Raw genomic sequence first — 23,257 nt, 5'->3', positions numbered from 1 at the left:
TGATGGCCCAGAGGGCTTCACCATATTAACAAGAGAAGCAGTGCAAGTGAATTTAGACAATATCATCAGACAACATGCAGTAATTTATAAATGTTTTAAATCAGGTTGGGTCCGGATTAGCCAGCTGGTGGATCCGGATCCGGACGATGGTCCGCTAGTCCGTGACCTCTGATCTAAAACAATCAAAACTAAAAAGTTTTAAGAAAAAATATTATTTTTTGTGTTGTTGTGACTGCTAATGCACCTACAATACCACACTATTGGAGTTTTATTGTTGTTGTCTGTATTTTTGTGAGCAATGCAATTAAGTCATGCTTTACAACACAACTTTAACTGTAAACAAGCAGTATAGTGTAGTTGACTTTAACAAACAACATTAACCCCAGTCTGCCTCAGTGAGCCCCAGTCGGCCTCTGCAAATGGCCGCTCACACTGAATCTGGTTCTGCTGGAGGTTTCATCCTGTTAAAAGGGAGTTTTTCCTCTCCACTGTCGCTACAAGCATGCTTAGTGTGAGGGATTGCATTTGAGTCAATGAGTCGATGCAATCAACTGGTTTTCCTTAGATAGAAAACTTTGTATCAATTTGACTGTATGATCTGGTCTAACTGTAAAGTGACTTGAGATGACATGTGTTGTGAATTTGGTGCTATAGAAATAAACTGAATTGAATTGAATTAATTGGCACTTAAACAGACTCTTTTCTGGGGGTCTTTTAGCTTAAATTTATCCATGATATTTTTTACTTTATTCTTCAAGAAAACAAAGCATCTGCTGTCTACTGGGGGGACCTATAGCAACCTAAAATAGAAAATAAAAAGGCAGCACTTAATATCTGTTTATGCCTTTGTTTATAGAGTAATCTGCTTTGATGAAAAAAGTTTTTATGATCTCATATTTAAACATGCAAAGCTAAGGAGACAGTTATGGGTTGCTCTTACTAGTTTAAAAGATGTATTAGATATATGTATGCAAATTAATTGGGAACTTTTAATTATGAGATTAAATTTTTATTTTTTTCTTTCTGCAAAAAAGTACTGAAAGGCTAATTTATTTGATAAAATGAAAATAAAAACTGTGAACCAGTTCAAAAATTGCACCAAGAATTTGGTGGTTCATAGTTGGTTAGTAGGGATTTTCTTCCATTATTATTTATCATAGAATTATACAGACAATGCAGTTATAAACTGAGCTAATATTTGTTCGGTGAACAAAGCCTTTCTAGAAAATAAATGTATTGATCCTGTCCCTAAAAATTAAGATGTTCTCCTCAGCTTTGAAAAGCCTCACATGACTCCTCCTAATATCATCCTACAAAAAACATCCCTTGAAAATAATATCTATTGATAATAACATGAAAACTTTCCTTCTTTCTTGGTCAACAGTCTCTCTGTCCAGAGCTGACTGTGCCTCCATGCGGACCCTAAACATAAATTTTATATGGTGCTCTTTATTTCTGCCGTTATAATCTATTGCTGCAATCAGCAGTCTAATGATTAGATCAATTACGCACCTCCTATATATGGCGATACTGTTTACTATCTTTTTTATATATGCATCATCAGGAGTTCCTAAAAGTGATCAAATAAACTAGTATGAAGTTTATTTACAGTAAAGGTGTCATGGGGATTATACTTTTTGTGTACAACTGCAACAGCAATGTGGAAATATCCAATGGTGCAAGAAAAACGAAAAACAAATAAAGTAGCTTTGATGAGTAGAAATAATTAAATGAACCTGTATAAAAACACTCCTGAGTGTTCCGTCAGTTTACGGTAGTCCTTTCTTATCTGTGTGTCAGTCTGGCCCAAAGATCAATACTTTTTTATGTAATAGTAATGATTTCTACACAGTTAACGGCATTTTAAAGCAATAAAGCACAATTTTATCATGAAATCGTGTGGTTTGTTAATGTAATTTTATAGAAATCTTTATATCTGCAAAAAGTCCAAAATAATGAATTGTTCTTTGGTGGCCCTTAGATTGCCGGGGACCCTGAGCAGTCGTTCAGTTGCTCATACTTGGGTCAGCCCTGTAGATGTTAAATTCTCTACAGTGGACAGTGATGCTGGTGTAGCATCATTGAGGTGGTTGGGGGTGTTTTTGATGGAGCTATAGTGGTCAAAACAGGCAATGAAGCCAAATTCAAATCAAAAGTTGATAAAGCAGGGTAACGTTAGGAAATATTTTAAAGAAAGCAGTTTCAAATGGACAAAGAAATAATGACCTAAAAGTAAATATACTTGGTACATAAATTGACCCAGCTTGATTTTCTAGTGGTCACTGTAGAAGCTGTGTCAGTGTTATTCAAGCCTGTAGCTTTTGTTTCATGAATATGTTGTTTTTTTTGTGTGTGTGAAGCTGATTATTTTTGTTCTGATGCATGGATTTAAATACCTCAATGTAAATTTGCTCGTAATAACAATCATTTATCCTTACAAAATCTCAGATTTGCTATCTGCAGCCAAACTGTCACTCCATTTACCGTTTTGTTTGAGTGAAGAACAAAATCTGCTGTCTTTGGAAAGCTGGTGATACTTTTGGACCCTTCCCAAAGCAGGACTTAAATACTTTTGTTTGCATGTAAACCTCTAACGGCAGTACCACTGAGACAGGGTATCGCTTTCAGATTTGACCATTTGCTCTCCATGGTGTGCGGTTTTCTTGGCCTTAGATAGATGAACGTTTTTCACATGGGACTAGAAAATTACCCTCTGGGTGTTTTCTCAGCGCTCCATCATCTTCATGTTTTATCCAGTCATCACGTTTTGGCCCAGCCTGCAGATTACAACCATTTGTGTTTGATGTGGGCAGGTGATGATTGCAGAGCTATCCATTTTCAGGGAACCATTATGATCCCATGCAGCCTGGCCGACAATAACCTCCAGGTTAAGATGGCTAAATTTATGTGACAGAGGGCAAAGTAAACAGGGATGTGAGGTTCCATGTGATTTGCACCTCTCACTTTGGACAATAACTGAGAATAACTACAAGAATATAACTCCAGTGTCTTTTTTTTAATGGATGAATCTCTCTGTTTATGAATAGTTTACATTCTACACATCATCTTTTGTTCTTATTTGTCTATCTTGTATAATTATAAAAGAATATAGAATATTTAAAATCTTATACGTTGTTTTTATTGCTGTTTTCATCAGGGGACAGCGAACTCTGGCCTGGTCCTGGCCGGACCAAACGCTGTTTGGACAGGAACTCACAGATCGTCAGAGCCAGCTGAAGACCACCGGGTCTCCCAGTCAGAGGACGGTCTTTATTAGTGAATGTCCCGGGCAGAAAGGGCAGCAGTACTGCAAGAGGCTGGTCCTGCATAATGCTCAGGCCAAGGATACAGGCTACTACCGCTGCTACTACAAGGACATCAGAGCCATCGATGGCACCACCGCTGTCAGAACCTACGCCTTTGTCAAAGGTGAGCAAGACTAACTCAGGACATTTAAATAAACCACGCAGGGGGTTTAAAAAGTGTTTAAATGTCCAGCTGCCGGGACTGAGATCTAACAATATTAAAAGCTTTTAACAAAAGACTTGAAGATGAAGGTGATGGCTCTAAGATTCATGCTGGTATTTATGTTTGAGACTTTTAGTTTGAGGTAAAACAGGAAGTAATCAAGATGTTCTTGGTGACCATAGCATTCCATCAATGAAGAGTTTATCTACAGTTAGTGAAGCTCTTTCCTTGGGTTTTCTTTGGATATTGGTCGTTCATTCCATACGAAGTTCCTCTTAATTCCTTTTATGCATATTTGTATGAGTTCCTTTTTTTCTCCAGCTTTTATTGTCATTTCACTGTCACTAGTTCAGAGCAATGAAATGAACTCTCTGCATTTAACCCATCCCCTTGGGGAGCAGTGGGCTGCCAATGTTTGGTGCTTGGGGGCGGTGTAGGATCAAGGGTCTTTGCTCAGGGACCCAGAGTGGCAGTCTGTGGTAGTGGGTCTTGAACTCAGAAAATCTTGATTCCAAGCGCAATGCCCTCACCAGTAGGCCACCACTCCCCTTTTCCTTCTAGTGTTCAAATTTGGACACATCTTTCGGTCCGTTGGTATTTTTAGCGACGATTTGGGGAATCCTGCCAAAAATCAAGAATACTTATTTATTCAATTTGAGAGTATTTCCTCTACTTGCACTAATGCTCGCAGTCGAGACTTCTGCTTTCTATCAGATCTCTTCTCTTATCCATCAAATTTTTGTTTACTGAGTCAGAGATACGCTCACAAACCTGTTGGCTCTGCTTGAGGATTTTTATTTGCTCTCTCAGACTGGAGTCAGATCATTGCCTAGCAACCTTTCCAGGCAACAGAACAACATCCTCAAAAAGGGTGGGCTTGTTTTCTTCCACTGAGTTGGCCTGTTGCTACTTACTGATACTAAAATTGCTTTTCAAAATAAAATCTAATGAAATACGAAGAATACATTTTAGAAAGAGCAGAAGTTTTTAATGTGAGCATTACATTTTTTTTTTGTGAAAATAGAGTAAATCCTTTCAGATTGAAAATGTGTGCTCTTGGTTTTGGCAGGAAAAGTCCTCCATATTTCTGCTGTCAGTTTGAAGTCTTTATTTGATAATTCTGGGTTTTCTTGAGGTTTTTCTATTTATCTATCTATTTATTACCATGCATGCCGTTGCTCTCTCACTCCTGTATGATTTATTTCATTGTTTTTTTATTATATAAGATAATTTCAACTTGGGGAGGTCAAGATATTGACTGTGTTTGAGGTTTTTTATTTTATTTATTTTGCAGTTTTTATCAGACTGCGTGAATTCAAGGCTGGCTTTAAGTCATTTAATGTCAGAATGCAGTATTTGAGGGGTGGATAGTTTGTTATGTGCTCAAGAGTGGTAATGTCTGTCCCGGTAAACCAGTCCCGCTCTGCTTGGTTCTGTGGACGACTCATAATGTTGAAGGTGATCCAGAGTCGCTAGCGAGAATTCAAAACAGGTCCCCCTCTTTTCCTTAATGTTGGCCTTCCTCTGCTGACAGGGTGCCGCTATGACCGTTATCCAGTTGTCTCACGGTTGCTTCCAGTCTCGCAGAATAATCTCTCTCCTGTAAAGAACTTATCACCCAACGGTCTCAAATTTCTGTCCAAAACATCTCCCAGTGTCATTGTGTCAGTCTACTTGGTAATCTAGAAGAATTGAACATAAGATTCAACAAAACCCAAACACCATGGCTTTTGGCCTTGGCCATCACAATGACTAACTTCTCATATAACAGATATCAATGAAACAACAATCCTCTATAGATGAAAATCAATTCCACATTTCTAAATGCTATTTCAATGCCAGTGAATTTAGGAAAAAAGACCAAGAAAGAGAGGGGAGATATGAGAACTTACCAATGAGATATCTCCTTCTTCTTCTACTTGACACTAGTTAAATCAAAATAAGGAACATTAGAAAAAAGGAAAATAATGAGAAAAAAATTCACCCTTTCTCTGGGAATCTTGCAGCCAAACTTGTTATCCTTGAACATATGTATGTCAGGAGTCAGAACAGGGAGAACCCCGTATTCAGGCAAGACAGACAGTGGGATAACTTCAAAAAGCGTTTATTAAAACACTGACAGATCAAACTAGCAGTAGTTGGGGCGTCTAAGGGCTGGAAAGTCTTTAGAGAAGAAACACAGATTATTGACCACAAAAACCTGATGAAGGATAATCTGAACATGTGAGTACTGTCCGTACCCAGAGAACAAGGGGGATGGGATGGTCCAGACACAGTGGTTTTCTGCACAGAGACGTCGAAGCCTAAAAGATCACAGAACTGACGAGAGATCAGATCCGAGCAAACGACAGAAGGCAGGATAATCCAGAGGGTAAAGCCAAGAAACAGATCCAGGTACAGTCCACAAATGGAATCCAACAGAATCCAAAGACAGGTCAGGCAAGCAGATCAGAACAGGGACAGGCAGGCTCAAAGGTTCGAAGACAGAAACGGGTCAGGATCAGGCAATAAGAACATGATAATTAACACTAGAATAATTCTCCACCAAAGGCTCAAGAATAATCTGGCACTGACGACTGGGAGCAAGCAGTTTAAAAAGAGGCAAGAGCATGTGGATCAGATGGGCAGTGATGAGAAACCAGGCAGAACTGGACAGGTGAATGAAATGAGTAGTTAAGCTAGTCATCATGACAATGTAGTCTTTTTTCATCGATGTTTACTCCATGTGTATAGATGTTATCATTTCTTTTGTTCTCTTATAGGGTGTTGGTTATGTTTTTGGTAGCAGAAGGAAAGTATCCATGGTCACTCACTGCAAGAATACAGCAACTGGTATCTGTTGGTGCATCTGAGACAGGCTGATAGAAAGCGAGAAGTTTTGCATTATGACGAACAAATAAAGAGCGCAGAGATAGATAAATTATTTATACAGGACATTATTTCATTTGTTGCATTTATATGTATACATTTTTTAGCAATGGGGTAATCCCACAGCTTTCCTCCTCTAAGTTTTCCCCTTTGTAAAATCACTGTAACCCCAATGCTGGCTCCATCAAGCAAAAAATCAAAACAAGAATCTGATTTTCCGGTACTTATAGTTTCTTTCTCATGTCATTTAAAGGTAATTGTGTTTGCAAAATGCAAGGTAATTATAATAATTTCATGTTCTGTTTTGACAGGACATCTCATTTCACCTATTTTCTTTTCCTTTCAGAAATAACTTTTTTTCCATCTCTGTCCTTTCCTGAGCAGAACGTGCAGCTTTTCACTTATGTTATCATTGGATGGTCCACAGGCAAACCTGGGCTTTTTAATTGAAAGAGATCCTGTGTTTGAATATTACTTCAATATCAAAGCCTCTGCTTCATTATTCAAACTAGAAATTGTTGAATTAGCTTTGGTTACACTCTGGAAGCTGGCAGCGTTAAAGTTTCGGATATTATAGAATTGAAAGCTTTGATAAAAAAAGTAATTAATCACCCTATTCAGGTTTTTTTCTTTGTGAATCGTCATATTTTATTAATTTCAGAGTAATCAAACTGATAACTGCACCAATTGTTCCTGCCAACACATCTAATTTTTATGTGCTGTTTTCTCATGAAGAACTGACAGCCATGATTTAAAGCTGGAAGCCTTGCTGTGGGGCTTATCTCTTTATTTTTATTCTCTCTCTGCACCGTGTAAGAGATGTGCAATGTCCAGCAGAAGGAATGACAGAATATCGTCATGAAGGGGAGCCCCGCTGTCCAGACCACTCATGTGAAACGCCTGTTTACCCCCCGACTAGGTGCCAAAGCCACTGCTTAGATCTAAGGGCTGTGCTGATCACAAACAGATGTATTTGGAACCATAAATTCAACCCAGCAGGTGATGGGATGAGAGGCTGTTCATGTGGATTCAATTAGACGGGCAGATGTCCACAAAACTCTGAAATTCTCAATACTTTCTCGTCAGATAGAATATTTTTCTTTTTATTATGTTATGTTATTATGACCTATTTGTTTAACTATTGTCAACTTTTTTTTAATCCTCCAGTTTGACTTATTTTGCCAGTTTTGCAGAAATATTTGCCGTTTGAGGATTTTTTAAGACTCTTTTTAAAACACCCACAAACCTCCTTTTGGATTTCATTTAGGTTTCATTCTTGGTCAGAGTGAAGTTTTTAATTCTTCTTCTTTTGAAAGTTGTATGTGATTTCAGCTGTGTGCCTTAAGTGGTGAGGTCTGAGGGGGATCATCTTAGTCATTATTATGGTGTATCTACAGGTATTTATGTTGCTCTTAATAAAACATCTTTCACTATTTCTCGTCTCATTAAACTTGTTCTCTGGTTTAAAGATGTTGGAGTTTTGATTTTGCAAACTTTGTGTTCAAATGAGTTTGATTCCTTTGGAAAAAGTATACATATGCATATTCATATGAATACATTCATTTAATTTCTTGCAAAAAGCATTCAAAGCCCTTGATCTTTTTATTTCTTTTTCTTTTTCATGTTACTACCACAGATTTTAATGTATTTTAGGATTGTATCCAGCCAGCCGTCCATCTCTATTAGTCATTGAGTGATAGACAGGATCCCCCTTCAATTTATTACCCACATATAATGCACCACTAGCAATTTTCTTCTAATGAGTGAGTAGAATAGAACTTAATTGTGTTTCAGTGGCAAAGCAAACAAAGAGGTTCACAAAAAACTGAACATGGAAAACAATAATAAAACACCAAAATCCATAGACTATATAGCAAAACAATAAACTAATCTTATACAATCTATAAAGAAAAAACAACCATGGGAATAAAAAATGGGCATGCCCTGGATAAACGAAAAATGTTCAAGACAAAAAGAAAAACAGAAGCCTAGTGTACAAAACTGTACAAAAGTCCAATAGTGTGTGAGTTGCTTATTTGCTTCTAAGATGTTTTGATGCATAATAATCCGTTAAGAAGAGGGATGAGACACAGCAAAGGTCCTGAGGTGAAAAAGTCAGCCCTCAGAATGCTGTGCCACAGACTAATGGCTTCTCTGTATGGGGCCACCGCTCTGCTACTGTGCCACACAACCCACTCGCTGGTGCGTTAGAGCCAAAAAAAAAGCATTAATTGGAAATTAATGTTCACAGATGTTCTCCATTCAGGCTTTCTGATCCTTAGATGTACAAATCTGGGCAGTAAATACTCTAAATATCCCCATAGCTTCAAATAGGAAACCATACTTTTTAAAAATATTTGTAAAAATCACTCACCATGTGTCAGATGATTTTTCATTTTAAAACTTGGGGATTTTTTGTGTTATGGGGATTTAAGGTCTTTCTTTAAATCCCACTAAAAAAACAACCTTATATTCATTTTACTTCCTTTGATACCTGATTTAACAATGAAAAAGCCCTTTTATTGAGAATCAGGGCAGAGCCGGGCTGCTAAACTCCTGGTTAATTTTAGGACCTCTTGTAACATACATCCTGATTAGACCTCCAACTGTGCTGATTGGAGTCTAATTCTTGGCAGTTCACTCGTCCTTAAGTACCCGTCCTCCACATCTGAGTAATCTCACATTATTCCACATTTCTATGTTTTTTTCCCCCCTTCTCGTGGTAAATGTATGAGCAGCTTGGAGGTCTGAGATTTAGTCTGATCTTGTTTTCAAACTTTTGCCAGATTATTTGATGAAAGAGAATGAACTGTAAACAAGCATTACTATTATACGTACCATTTAATATTCAGAGATTTGAGGACAAATTCTCATCAAATTTTTTTTTTTTACCACGAAACTATTGTTTAAAAGGTAATAATGACAGTTCAAGATTTGTGTATACTTTCTAGGTGATTTTTAAATTGAAATGTCTTAATAATACAACATTTAAAGCAAATAAAAAAGGGCAATTTATCCAAAATACTCCAAATTCTTCAGCATTCTTTAAAGATATAAACATATCACATCTACCTACTAAGTAAAATTTGCTTAAACACCTGGAAATGTACTTTTCCACCATATCCCACTTTTTTACAGTCCAAAACAAATCATTTTTTTTCCTAGTTTGTTTATTTTAATGTTTTATTCCAAGCCAGTGTGAAAACAAAAACAGTATAATATAATGTCAATTCTTTACAGTAGGTTTGGCGAAAAAAATTGAGAAATTAGGTGAATATGATGTACTACGGTGTTTGATAATCTAAATAATTTGAATTCCTCTATACAGTATTGTTTGTACATTTTCCATTTTTTTAAAGGATTATTCTTCTCTTATTCTGAACTTTGTTTTTGTTTTTTTATCTCCATAATAATAAATGTATTATTGTTAAAGATGTTACTGCGCTTATTTATTTCAATGTTTAGGTGGTGCATTCGCCAATCATCAGTCTATTTGTTTGCCATCTTTTTTTCTTGACACTCTTGAGTCCTACTTTTTCCGCCCCTTTTTTAACTTTAGTAGCTGTCATAAGGCCCAGAGTGCTAATTGTCCAACATAAATCTCAGAACTGGAGAAATTCAAAGATATTTCCTCAAATCAGGTCACTGAGAGATACTATTAGCATAAAATAAGCCCAGATCTTTCAGCGCTAATATGTTGCCTTGTTACATTATATTGTGTTAATTTTGATGTATATTAGAAATTTTATTTATTTTTTTTTTGTTCCTAAATTCCTTCAACGTTAATCTCACAATCAATTGTTGTCTCCATCAATGTTTTTTGTTCTTTGTGCCTTACTGGTACCAACCTTGATGGTAACACTATTCTACTTTGATTGTGAGCCTACCTTTACTTATTTTTGTAGCAATTTATTTTTTTTTATTAGATACTTAAACAAAGTATAAAAGGTTACTGCTGAAGAATCAAAACAAAAAAGCAGGATGTAGCAGGACAATTAAAGCTGAATGCAAATTTATTGTTATAAACTGGTGACAGGATGAAAGCTGGAATTTCCTCCAAAGCCCTGTCGGCTGCTCTGAGTGAAATGATAGAAAAGAACAAAATGTCAGAGCTATTTTCCTACAATTGACACCTTGGACTGAAACTGTAGTGGGAGGATTAAACCCTTCGCCTGCCTGTCTCACAGTTGGTATATAATAGCAGTTCTTAATGCTATTTACTGGTTGGACACCGACTGAGCCACTGGTAATCACGATAACCACACTATCAGAGTCAGGGAGATCTGCGTGTCTGCTCACAAAGTTACCTCAGTAATGGCTGCCATTACTCCAGCAGGTTTCAAGATTACCTTTAAATACCCCCACGTCTCTGTCTGCATGCAGACCCTGTGCAGCCCTTCCTGATGAGAGGTGGACCCAGTGAAGGAGTGCAGACCATTTTCATCCCTCGCTCCGCCACGCATGTCATAGTGCCATGTCTGGTCACGGTTCCTGATCTCAACGTCACTCTCTACTGGGTTTGCTCTCATTTTTTCTGACTCCTATTCAGCCCCTTGAAGTGTTTGGACATCATAGCTATTAAATCTCTTTTTTTCCATTCATAGTATTCTGGGCCTATGAACGCCAGTGGGATGAAGTGGAACAACAAGCAAGGCTGGTCCATTCCCAGATATGTCATCGACAGTGCGCCGATGGTCTTTGTATCATGCAAAGCCATAGTGGAAGGCCATCTTTACTCCTCTGACAACTACTTCATCCATATCACGGGTAAAAAAATGCACAACAATCTGGCACGGGCTGGTGTGAAAGGCTTGCGTTGCAGCAGAGTGAAAAAAAGAGTAAAAATACCATTCCACCTGGTTAAGGTGTCAGACTGTTTGCCTTACCAGAACCAGCATCGGTTTGTTTAAATAGACTGTATGATGTTTGCTTACTTTAATGTCAATATATTATTATCCATAAAAGCAATATTATATTTTAGAGCCATAAAACCTTTAAATTTCATTGAACATAGATAAAAATTATGATCTGCCTGTTCAGACTTGATCAAAGCAGAGATTTTATTTTAAAATCCCCCATAAAAAAAAAAAACCTCTGTAGAGATGCCTCTTTTAAATATGCATGGGCACAATTTGGAACCATTCTATCCTATAGATTTTTCTTCAACATAGGACACATCTGTTTTCCTGATAAAAGTCAAATAAATGTGTGGTTGTAGCTGTTTCCATTTAGCATACAATTTATTTTGTAAGAAATTCTTCTATTTACAGCATGTTTTTGCTGATGCTTTTAAATTTTTCCATAGGGTTCCAGTTTGTTAGATCCTGAAGGTAGTATGCTTAGACAGCAATTCCCTCGACTTTCTCTTCCTCATTGGGAACATTTTTATATGAGGACAAATTCTAACTGGAGACAACTGCTACGTTTCCCCCACCACATATAAAAAAATGGGTGTTATGAGCTTTAAGGCTGGTAAAAATTAAACTTTTTTTTTTCTCTTTGTTATACCAGGATCACTTTTAGTTTTTGTAAATATTTCCAAATAGCTTCATTTCTGTGTGGAAATTAACTAGTAGTCTCATGTCGACCAGCTGATCAGCTGTGCTCAGCAGCAAAAAGGGAGACACAATAGGGCTCATTTTGTCTGGTATTCAATTAATCTTTATTATATTTGTATAGCGCCAATTTACAACAAACATCATCTCAAGGTACTCAGGTCATGCAGTCAGATTGGATAAAAAAAATGCATCCAAGGAAAACACATGCAGATTACATTAAGTCATTAACCTTGCAGGATTCCCTCCTCCTGTATGGGCATTTAGTAAAAATTGACTTTTGCTTGCATTGTGTTGATTTTGCAGCAATCTGTCACAGCAAGCATGCATGCAGTGACAGCTGAGAGGAAAACTTGCTTTTCACAAGAAGAAACCTCCAGTAAACCAGGCTTAGTGTGAGCGGCCTTCTGCAGAGGCAGACTGGGAGTTAGCAGACATACAAATGAACATAGAAGCATTGATTCATGAACAATTTCTATGTTAGAAACACTAAAGGTCAACTAGCTCCATAAGTTGAGCATATAGCTATGTCTAGGAGAGGAACAGGGCTAAACATTGAAAACTGGCCTAACATTATAATCTATAGTTGGAGTGGTTGACGGCTGATGCCTTCCTCGAGCATTATGTTACAGTTAAACAGAGCGACAGGCCAGATGAAGCTAATAGGATAAACAATGCAGAAGTTAGTTGAACTAACAAAGAATGCAATGCATCTCATTAACATGACTTTAAACCATTGAAACATTATAAAGTGGTGAAAAATAAATCCAGTAACCAACCCTTGGTTAATATATACTCACAATACTTGAATGACTCCTGTTAAATTCAGCTTAACAACATGATCATGCTGTGTTCCCGTTAAAAAATAAATGAGATGGGAAATCAGAGGTGGTGCGAAGCTTAATGTCTAGTTTCACAATAATTCCTTGTGGCAATGAGTCAACCAATTATGTCATAATTCAGAAAATGTCAAGGCTTTTATTGAATCATGCCATTTCCTCAAAAGCTACTCCCTTCTCTAAGTGGGGCACGAGCTATTATGGCACTAGAATGTGACGGAAATAAAAAAAAAAAAGCAAGTGATGATCACATTTTAGACTCTGACTTGATGAACTTTCTGCAGAAGTTCCCTCTCATTGTGGATGAACTTCGAGGACCCTGGCCTAAAGCAAGATCACTCACCTTTCTCTACAGAGGAGATGAAAATCCTATCCCGCTGCTGCCAGCCAAACATAATAGCTGCATCAGTCAGAGGAGAAACAGAGTCTTCACTTTCAGCACTAATGGGGTGTTTCAGACAATGAAGCAATCATAGTGTATTTCACAGACATAAGTGTAATTTCCAGCGACTGCCAAAAGAGATGGTTCTATATCAGGTTCATTGGCCAGTGTCCAAAGTCTCTTAGCTTTCCTCTCTTCTCTTTAATTTAGACTTCATTACATTCTACTTTGATTTCTCCCAGAAGCAGTTTGACAGCTGAATGGAAATAGAAAGAACTTCTGACAGACAGTCCTTTTATAGTAGGGTGGCTTCTCTGGTCAAGAGGAAAGTCATTTCCTCAGGGCTTACATGGAGGAAGGAAAAAAGGTTGCTGACGATGATCACAGTGACCTCTTTGATGGACTCACTGTCACTGTTTTTTTCTTTTTCCCGGACAGGAGGTAAGATTTACGAAGCCAAGCTGTTTCCTGAGGAGCCGGTAGAGTTGATGGTGGGGGAGGCTCTCACCCTGAACTGCACGGTGATGGTGGAGTTCGAAGCCGGGGTGGACATCCAGTGGTCCTATCCTGGTAAACAGGTAATCAACGGATGTTAGCAGCTAAATATTTCAGTTGGCACCAAATAATACTCTCTGCATGCTTCTCCTTATCAGACAAACAACTGGGTGGAGACTAAACCGCAGCGAGAGGCTTTGTCTCATGCCGTGGAGGCGGTAAATGTGCTGACCATCCACCATGTCAATGTCACAGACTCTGGACTGTACATCTGCAATGCTACCACAATGGAAACAAACAGAGTTCTGCAAACCCAAGTCATAGTTCATGGTGAGAATAGATTAGGTTACTAATGTATTCGGGATTGTTTTTTTAAGTGGTTCCAAATCCTCAGTTACTGTGGTAATATGTAAAAATTAGAGTTCTGACAACTCGAGTGGTGGTGTTCTCTAAGATGAGCATACCCCGTCAGACCAGCATACCCATAGTCAATACCTGTTTATCCCTTTAGTAACTGAAGGGATAAACTAACCAGATTAACTAAAGTTTAGTTTATCCCTTTAGTTTTGTACAAAAAATATACTTTACACTACCTCAACGGGCGTGTATCCCTTTAGTCATGAAAAAAACAAACTATTCAATTATGTAGTTTTTGGTGTTCTTCTAAGCGTATGGCGATCTCACCTTAAATTGTTTTTTGTACACAACTAAGGTGATACACGCCCGTCGAGGTAGTTTAAAGTCTATTTTCATACAAAACTGAAGGGATAAACGCAAATCTGACATCTTGTGGATTTGTATTGACTATGGGTATGCTTGTCTGATGGGGTATGCTCATCTGACAGAACAGTGGCAATAGATATGCAACGTTTCAATGAGCAATGGAGCTTAAATAGTTAGCACTGGCATATACATCATTAAGCTGTGATAAACTACCGTAAATTAGACAACAGATCTTAAATATCCCCTCCTGCTCTCTGCTGCAATCTAGTGTTAAGTAATAATAATAATAAAGAATACATTTGGGATGGATAAAACAGACAGTTTATTGTTACATGCACAGTTATAAATAGTACAATACATACAATAAATAAAAATGTAAAGAAATAAGTATTTCTAAGACTACCTCCAATTGAACTTAATGTCTTTGATAGTGTAAACAACACGTTGACGTCTATAAACGTCCCATACTGTATGAGCCAACTGATTTGACTGACACAGGCTTTAGATTAAAAAAAAAATAAAAAAAAATCCAGATTTCCCATGGCTAACAGCAGAACTATAATATGTAGAAAAAACCTCTCAGTCAGTTAGATTTTTACTAATAGTTGTACGTTTTGTGAAATGTAACCAAAAGTATGGGGTCTGTCACAGATCTGCCTGTAGCTTGAATGGGCCGAACCACTAGACGCCCTCACAACCTGCTTCTCCATGTTTAGTTCTGGTTCTAAGTATGCAGAACAGGCTGGAGCCAGAAGACCTGAGTGGTCTGGAGGGTTGATACACTGATAGCAAGTCTGTGATGTATTTAGGTGCTAAGCTATTCAGGGATTTATAGACTAACAGAAGTATTTTAACGTCTATTCTCTGAGATACAGGAAAGCCAGTCTAAGGACTTTAGAACTGGGGTGATGTGCTCTACTTTCTTAGTCTTAGTGAGGACACGGGCAGCAGCGTTCTGGATCAGCTGCAGCTGTCTGATCCACTTTTTGGGCAGACCTGTGAAAACACCATTGCAGTAGTCAATTCAACTAAAAATAAACGGTGGCACAACTCTCTTATCTCTACAGTTTTAACTTAAACTATAACTCTACAGATATTTTAGCAACGCTACTAGAGTTCAATCAGTACATGACTTCAGAAAGCAGAACAGAATGTAACATTCGCACACACTTATGGTGGCAAGCTACATTGTAGCCACAGCTGCCCTGGGGCTCACTGACATAAGTGAGGTTGCCGTAAACTAGCGCCACCGGGCCATCTGACCAACATCAGTAGACAATGCAGGTGAAGTGCATTGGACATTGTGCAAGGACACAACAACACTGAAAACTAGAGCCAGGGCTTGAACCGTCAACCCTTCAATTTCAGGACAAACTCCTACACCCGACGCCCCAATGGATGGTCTCAACTTGTATTCTGTGACACTACTGCATATCTGTGGAGGAAATTTTGCTCCATTATTTTTGCAAGTGAAAAACATGTGAAAAATAAATGCGTTTTATAAGTGGAACTTTAACATATAATCAATCCAATAATCAGCTTTGAAAAACGTCATAAAAAAAAAAGGTTAGAGGATAACTTTGCTGTTTTTTTTAGATTTTATACCGAATTTCCCTTCAGGGATTAATAAAGTAGAATTGAATTTAATTGAATATTTCCAATTGTTTTTTTTAATGAATATTTTCAATTTTTGTTATTTTAATTTTCAGATTGTGTTTTCCGAAGTGCATTATTTTTATTGATTTCATTTTACAGATAATATTTTAGTTACCTTTGGAGCCAAGCTTTCCTCCAGAGTGCATTCTTAAATCTTCCATCTCATTTCATCATATTATTCCAGTTATTAAAGCAAGTACTATAAACAGCATCTTATCCACATAAACTTGCTAGTAAAGATGAAATCAGTCAGGGTGGGGAAAAAAAACACAAAAAATGTTATTTATCTCTTGAAAGTAAACAGATATTTTTTTTTATATAAATCTTGGAAGCTGATGGAAATGTTTGCCTCAGATCAAAGTTGTTTTTAATGTGTTAAACCACAAGAAGGGTATAGAAAAAATCTTCTAAAAAAGCAGGTCAAACACAGTGAATGTTGGGCTTTTTTTTTTAAAGCTGTTAAAGCTCCATGTAAAAAATTGAATGTTTTGAATTCTAGAAAGGCCTTTTATCAACCTGGACTACAGAGACGGACCTGTGGTGGAGGTAACTGCTGGACAGAAGTCATTCAGATTACAGCCAAACGTCTCTGCCTTCCCCACACCTGAAACGCAATGGTAAGATAAGTCACTGTGGTGTTTACAAAAAGCAATGGGATATTTGCAGAGGCATAATTAGCCCTGACATGACAGCAATTTAGAGATTAACTGAGAGAACAGAGCACCTGAGCAGCAGAAGGTTTTTTTTTATTTTATTTGTGTTGCTTTAGATGTGTGTGTGTGTGTCTCCTTTCCAGGTATAAAGACGGCGTGTTGATAAACCACCGGCCAGAGTTTAAGAAGAAAAGGATAAGAATGCACTCTAACCACGCTTTGGAGATTAAAGATGTTTGTCAGGAGGATTCTGGGCTGTATGTGGTGGTGCTGAAAAACAGTGCCGCTTTGCTGGAGAGGAGGCTCAACATCACGCTGGTTGTCAATGGTATGTGTTTGGTATTCTGGGTCGCAGATCAGATGGGTAACTTCTAGGGATGCACGATATTGGGATTTTGGCCGATATCCGATATGCCGATATTTTAAAACTCATGTAGCCGATAACCGATATCGATACCGATGTTAAAGCTGGACAAAAATAAGCAGTCATTGAAAATAGCAGTTTTGTTATCCATTTCTGACACTTTGAAAAATAATATACTAAAATATATTTTCATATGCTGATATCAAATAGATTTTTAAAAACGCGGTATCGATCTATTTTACTTTCAAAATCTCGTGAAATTTCATCGTTCTGTTACAAACTATCGTGATATATTGCAAATTCTTGTGAGATTTTGTTAGTAAAATAGATCGATACCGCGTCAATATATCAACATATAAAAATATTGCAAAATTTTGTGAATTTTCGGGGGATTTCGTAGCATAACGATGACATATAGCAATATTTCATTAGTAAAAGAGATTGATATGGTGTTTTTAAATGGCAATATATCAGCATATGAAGATATTGTGATATTTTAATGTATCAATATTTTTTCCCTCAGCTTTAGAAGTTTTTAAGTCTGTGAAAAAGATGTTTTTGAGGAAGAAGAAGAAGTAGAATTTTTTTTTTTTTTTTTTAGACTTTAGGAACTCAGAAGCTGATCACATATTGGGTTAAATATCGGTGGGGTGGCCGATGTCCGATATTCAGTTTTAAATCGTGCATCCCTAGTAACTTCCTCAAAGTCTGCCTGCTTCCTGGGATGGAGGTTAATTTAGGTTTAAGTTTGTCTTTAAAGTTTGTAAGAGACACCATGTTGACAGAAGCATGAAGAGAACAAAAACTTTCCAGAAATCTAAGGTTAGGAAATATAATGCCAGCCCTGTAAAGTTGTTGTTTTTTTTTTTTAGTTTAGTAAATATAATTTAATATTTATCGAATATTTCTCCAAATCTTATCAAATCAGAATTTGATACATAAAGGTGTCTTTTCTAAGACCAGAGGTGTGCAACCTTTAAAGTCAAAGGAAAATCCTATTTAAATGTCAAATCATTCTGGCTTAAACATATATATAAAAATGTTCTCTTTATCAGACGATATTGTCCCAAAATTTTGAAAATTTGTATATATATATAAAAAAAAATCCTGTCTTAAAATCTGTGGGGTTTTTTTTTCGCTATCTCATGCAGGCCAGTTAGTTATAGGTCAGTTTGTACACCTAAATTCAGCCAATCATATATCAACAGTCATCTTGATCATATGTTGCAGCTAATATACGAAACGGTTGAAATAAGAAATAACAATAATTTCCTTTCCCACTGAGTTCCGTCCCAGTGTTCACAGGGATGGACATCTGTGTCTTCGGCAGTCGTAGAGCTAACAGAACTGGCGAGGCAAGGGCTGAAACATGTACGGCTGGAAGCCTTCTACACCAAACCAAGCTTCTGCCGCCCTGGCGTCCTCTTCCACAACATCTTCGTCCCCGCTTTCCTCCTCTGAATTAAAAATGTATGACAGAGGAAACTCATCCACGACCTCCGACACTAAACTCTCCTCCTCTCGCATGTTTCCTCTGTCCATAGCGTTCCTTGACAGCTTCGTTTCTAGGTCACTAATTTAGTGCCACTTGGTCCCAATGTTATTTTTCATTGGGAACCTACTAGCACTAAGTTGCTAACTGGTTAGCAAGATACTTTGAAGAAACCGGCCACAACCAAACTTACTTGCGAATCATCCGCCACAACAATCCCGCCCTCTTGATAAACGACCAATCACATTCACTTAATTCGTTTAAGGTTGTGCACCACTCGGAAGAATTTGGAAATGTAGCGGCTGGAACGGCTGTTTGCACACGACTTTAATATCCAAAAGTTTCACATTCAGTCCAGCTACAGAAACTCTTCTAGAGTCGCCACCATTACATGAGCTTTTTTAAAGAGAGAAAAGATAGAATATATTAAATACATATCTACCAAAGCAGTTTTTAAATTTTAGGTTTTATACTTAAGGAAAAAACTTTTATTACATCTTAAATCTATATTTTCTGTTATATTTAGAGCCAATTATTTTGGAAATTCAATGCAATTACTCAATGGAAGAAATGCTAACCAGCTTTTATTAGGAGATTTTTTTTCCAAAGATTAGCTATCCTTATCCTTTTAGCCAAAGTAAAGGGAGCTATTGTCAAGTGTCTAAAAAGCCAATTGTAGCTCCAGAGCCTCAGGCTGCAGACTAAACCTTCTTTATATCTATATTTGTTTTTATTTGTTGAAGTAAAATGAGAAAAATGGTTCTAAGGATCAGACAAACCCAAAACAAACAAGTCTCTCTTAAAAAAAAACCCACAAATTTGAAAAATGTGTCCAAGTCTCGTTGAGCCTCTTTTCTCGCTGCCATTTTCTTGTGGTTTTACCCTCCCTGTTGATTTTATACGTCAGCTCTCTTGTTCTTCAGTTCCTCCAGAGATCTATGAAAAAAAAGCCGCAGCTCCTTCCAGTCCTTATCACAGAGGCAGCAGCCAGACGCTAAAATGTACTGCCTACGGACTTCCTGCGCCCCACATCAGCTGGCAGTGGAGAGCCTGGGGGCCGTGCAACGTCAACAGCACAGAAAAACGACTGTAAGAAATACTTTTGTCCTTAATAGATAAACATGCATGACTGATTGATAAACTTTGCAGTTTGGGGATCTATACAGGCTAAATATAAAACTCTTTCACTGAGCATTGCGCTGGGCTTTCTCTTTCTACCTCTATCTCCACTGAAGGGCACAGCGGGATAGAATGGATTTTTTCACGCAGACCATATTTACTTTTGTTCCTATTTCTATAAGCCTCCATATTCTGTCTGCTTCCACCTGAAAGTCCTTCAGATAGCAGCACACCTCCACTATCTTCCCCTCTAGGCTTAATTCCTGCAGTAATCACAGCTCTGACCTTTCTATGTGCATCTGCAACACGAACCCCAAATAAAGCGGGCAGCAAAGATAGAGACACATGAACGAGTTGCATGTTTTGGGAAAATGTTAGCCTAAGCTCTCCGCTTCATGTTCTTCCTGCTACATTTAAAGTGACATTTCATGGACAGTGACTGATTTAAAGCTGCTTTGACCTTTTCTAGTGTATCAGAGTTAAATGTCCTATTTAAAGACGGCAGTTTTGGATCCCTTGGCTTCCAAACAAACACTTTTAAAACTATGATTTTAAAAGAAGTGGTTTATGTGGAGCCTCAAACATATGCAGAGACTTTCTGATTACGGTTTTGGATAAAGTAATAAAGTAAAGTTTGACCTTTATTTTAGACAGAAGCTATTCCCATCTGTGAGTTCTGTGTGATGAAATTCAGGCTGTACATTATGCAGATGAGTTGCTGAGACCAGCAACAACACTGGATTCACCCAGTAGTAAAACAGAAATTAATTTGCAACCACAAGCTATGAATTAAAAGGTGGTAATCTGTTTCCATGTCATTAAAGGTCGCAGTTTCAGCACATTCTACTGCTGAACTGCTGAACTTGTCGGGTACAGAAAATCAATCTATCAGCCAATCAATCAGTATTTCAATAATTTTACCAATTATTGCTTACTACTAGTGGATACAATTATCAAAAGCATCATTATATGAATCATTGCACTGTAATTAGAAATTAATTCATCTCCCTAAGGAAGAGTTTTATTTCATGGTGATTTATGGCATTTGTTATAGAAAGATTAATTATTTTTATGGTGCATTTCATTAGTCACAGGTGGCTGGTAACCAAATGCAAGTAGAAAAACCAGTGAGATTTATTCATTTATTTCAGAATATGCATACAGTTTTACCATTTCATGCCTTTCAGCACTAAATTAAAATGTTCACAGATAGAGGTAATACGGCTCTATGTTTGTCATTCTAGTTTGTAGAGATAACGCTGTTAGATTGTGACCTCTTACTTTCCCTGTCAGAATGTGGACCTCAGGGAAATGTCTGGTTGTAGGTCCAATGGGGAAACATGGAAATCAGTTGTTTTTTAATAATAAAATGTGGAAATAAATGATTTAACACCTTAAAAAAATTATCTTTTAATTAGATATCACCATTATATTTTAGATTTCATTGTTCAGGATTTTATGGCACTTGTAGCAAAGAGGAATAACTATCTGTATAGATATTCCCAGTTAATCTAAATAATGAACATCAGTCACTTTATCAGCAGTATGTTAAATAATACCAAGGAGGCTGCATTGAGAATGTCTTTACTAATTTGTATAACAAATTAAATACACATTAATGCTCTCAATAAACTCTAATATTCACACTCCCCCTTGATGCTACAGTACTGTACTGTACTGTCACAGCCCAAAGAAGGCTGATGAGTCACTACGTCACAATTTATTAAAAGGAAAAGCTGTTTCTGTAACCTTAGAAGCCTGGCTAGATTTGTGGTACACATATGGAGAAAAAAGGCAGGACTTTTGCTTGACTAAAACCTAAAAAGTTCCCGGTCAGATTGCCATATAAACACCAGCAGTCCATCTGAACCTATAATCAGGGAGGTGATGGTACATATCTGCTCTGTTTCAATGCCCCAAATATAGAACTGGTCACTAACATGTAGCAGCTAATTTAATGAGCTTTGTAAAGCCCCTTTTTAATGCTGGTTAAAAGTGTTTTATTTGCTTGGTTTAACTTTTTATCCATCCTAAATCTATGATGAAAAATGAGCAAATTGATTTTTTTAACCTTGATGCTGCTAATTTTATATAAAGCTGCACAATATTTGGTTGAATCAAAGAATAAAAATTTATTCAATAAATCCAGTTTAGTCAGTGATCTATTTTTGTTGTAGTAACACAATGTTCTCAGCACCATCTGGGTAGTTTATCATTTCATCCAATTGTGTTTCCTTTTAAAGAAGATTACTATGATTAATAGCCTATGTGCGCTTACATTAGCTACACAATGGAACAGCTCCCCAGTAAAAGCAACATAAATGTATGCCAAATCCAGATTTACTTTGTCATTAGAAATCATGTTGCTGTATTATTTCTGCAGATTATTAAAGCTGTAAAGTAAACCTATTACCTTCTCCTAATGTATAAAAGTTGCCTTTGGGCAGGAATGCTGAAGGAATCCCATTTCATGTTTCATTAGCTCTGCTATGATGTTCACACTGTGGATCGCCATGGTACAAATGGTTGTTTCCATTGGTTGCTAGGAAACCTGTGATAATTGACTTACAGGTTAACCTGCCTTATTTTAAAGCCTAGGATGTTTTGTTTTTTCCCACTTTTCTGAATTCTTTGGGACTGATACATGTAGGGATGTGTTTCCCTGCAGAGTCCAACGGGACAGGAAGAGCGGGAGAGACAGGATGGCAGACTGTCAGAACTGGCAGGAAATTGACTCAGAAAACGCAGTGAATGAAATCGAATCTGTTGAGACGTCTGTGGAAGTGGTCGACAATCAAGAGAAGGTTCATGGCAACTTTTTTTTATTGTTTGAGAAAAGACCTGCTTATTCGGAAATGTAAAGCTATGTTTGGCTATTTGTAGAAAGGAAATATGTTTTGTATGATAAGATTATTCAAAAACCTGGAATAAAACTTACTTTTAATTTAGACAGATTAACTTAAGAAGAAAGTTCATCCCAAAATAAAATGGATTATATTTATGGATTTAGACTTGTAGTTAAATTTGGCTGTTTTTATGTATTAGTCCAGATTTTTCAGCTTCAAAACAGAATAATTTGCCTGTCAAGAGCCATCCTCGCTGTAGAAATATTTAGAACAAGCTTCCTTTGCAGACTTCCTCTAGGAATTGGTTATGAACACATCCAGACACGTGTGTTAGTGGCGCATTTATACAGCACTTCTATTAAAGGAAATGGCCACAATAATGCATACTCATGCTCTCATATGCAAACATCCTGTTTCTTTCAGTCACACCAGATTAAAATCTGTGGGTTTTTTGGCCAGTCAGCAACAAACCTGGTCTAAATCCAGCTGACAGCAGACTCTGCTTCCTTTTTGAATTTGCGCTCCACTTCTCTGTGAATCCAACTCTCTCCTTCTTTTCTCTCCTATTAGATTGTGAGCAGGCTTCAAATACGAAACGCCAGTGTTTCAGTCTTCTACAAGTGCTCTGCTGAAAACAAAGTGGGCAAAGATGAGTTTCCAATCTACTTTTATGTGACCAGTAAGTATGCTGGGTTCTCACACAACTGGCCACATAGTTCGCACACATCTTTATAGTCTGGGCTGTGGAGTAAAGTTAAATTTCTTGGTGAGAAATGGTTACGTTTAGATGATTTTAA

The 23,257-nt window shown here is 37.3% G+C and overlaps 1 protein-coding gene across 1 annotated transcript in view; it reads left to right on the top strand.

Annotated features, from left to right (window-relative positions):
• The window catches only part of flt4 (fms related receptor tyrosine kinase 4), an 87,005-nt gene that overhangs the window by 37,636 nt on the left and 26,112 nt on the right, over window positions 1-23,257 (top strand). Inside the window, 10 exon segments of the mRNA XM_038284568.1 lie at window positions 3,158-3,429; window positions 10,720-10,853; window positions 10,941-11,103; window positions 13,551-13,690; window positions 13,766-13,937; window positions 16,486-16,603; window positions 16,783-16,967; window positions 19,419-19,584; window positions 22,283-22,418; window positions 23,031-23,139. Of these exon segments, the coding sequence (XP_038140496.1) occupies window positions 3,158-3,429; window positions 10,720-10,853; window positions 10,941-11,103; window positions 13,551-13,690; window positions 13,766-13,937; window positions 16,486-16,603; window positions 16,783-16,967; window positions 19,419-19,584; window positions 22,283-22,418; window positions 23,031-23,139 (1,595 nt within the window).

This window comes from Cyprinodon tularosa, unplaced genomic scaffold (genome assembly GCF_016077235.1).
Source record: "Cyprinodon tularosa strain WSP-4 unplaced genomic scaffold, ASM1607723v1 ctg20, whole genome shotgun sequence".
NCBI classification, from domain to species: domain Eukaryota; kingdom Metazoa; phylum Chordata; class Actinopteri; order Cyprinodontiformes; family Cyprinodontidae; genus Cyprinodon; species Cyprinodon tularosa.
Note: the sequence above shows the minus strand (reverse complement) of the source record. Positions and strands in the feature narration are given on the sequence as shown.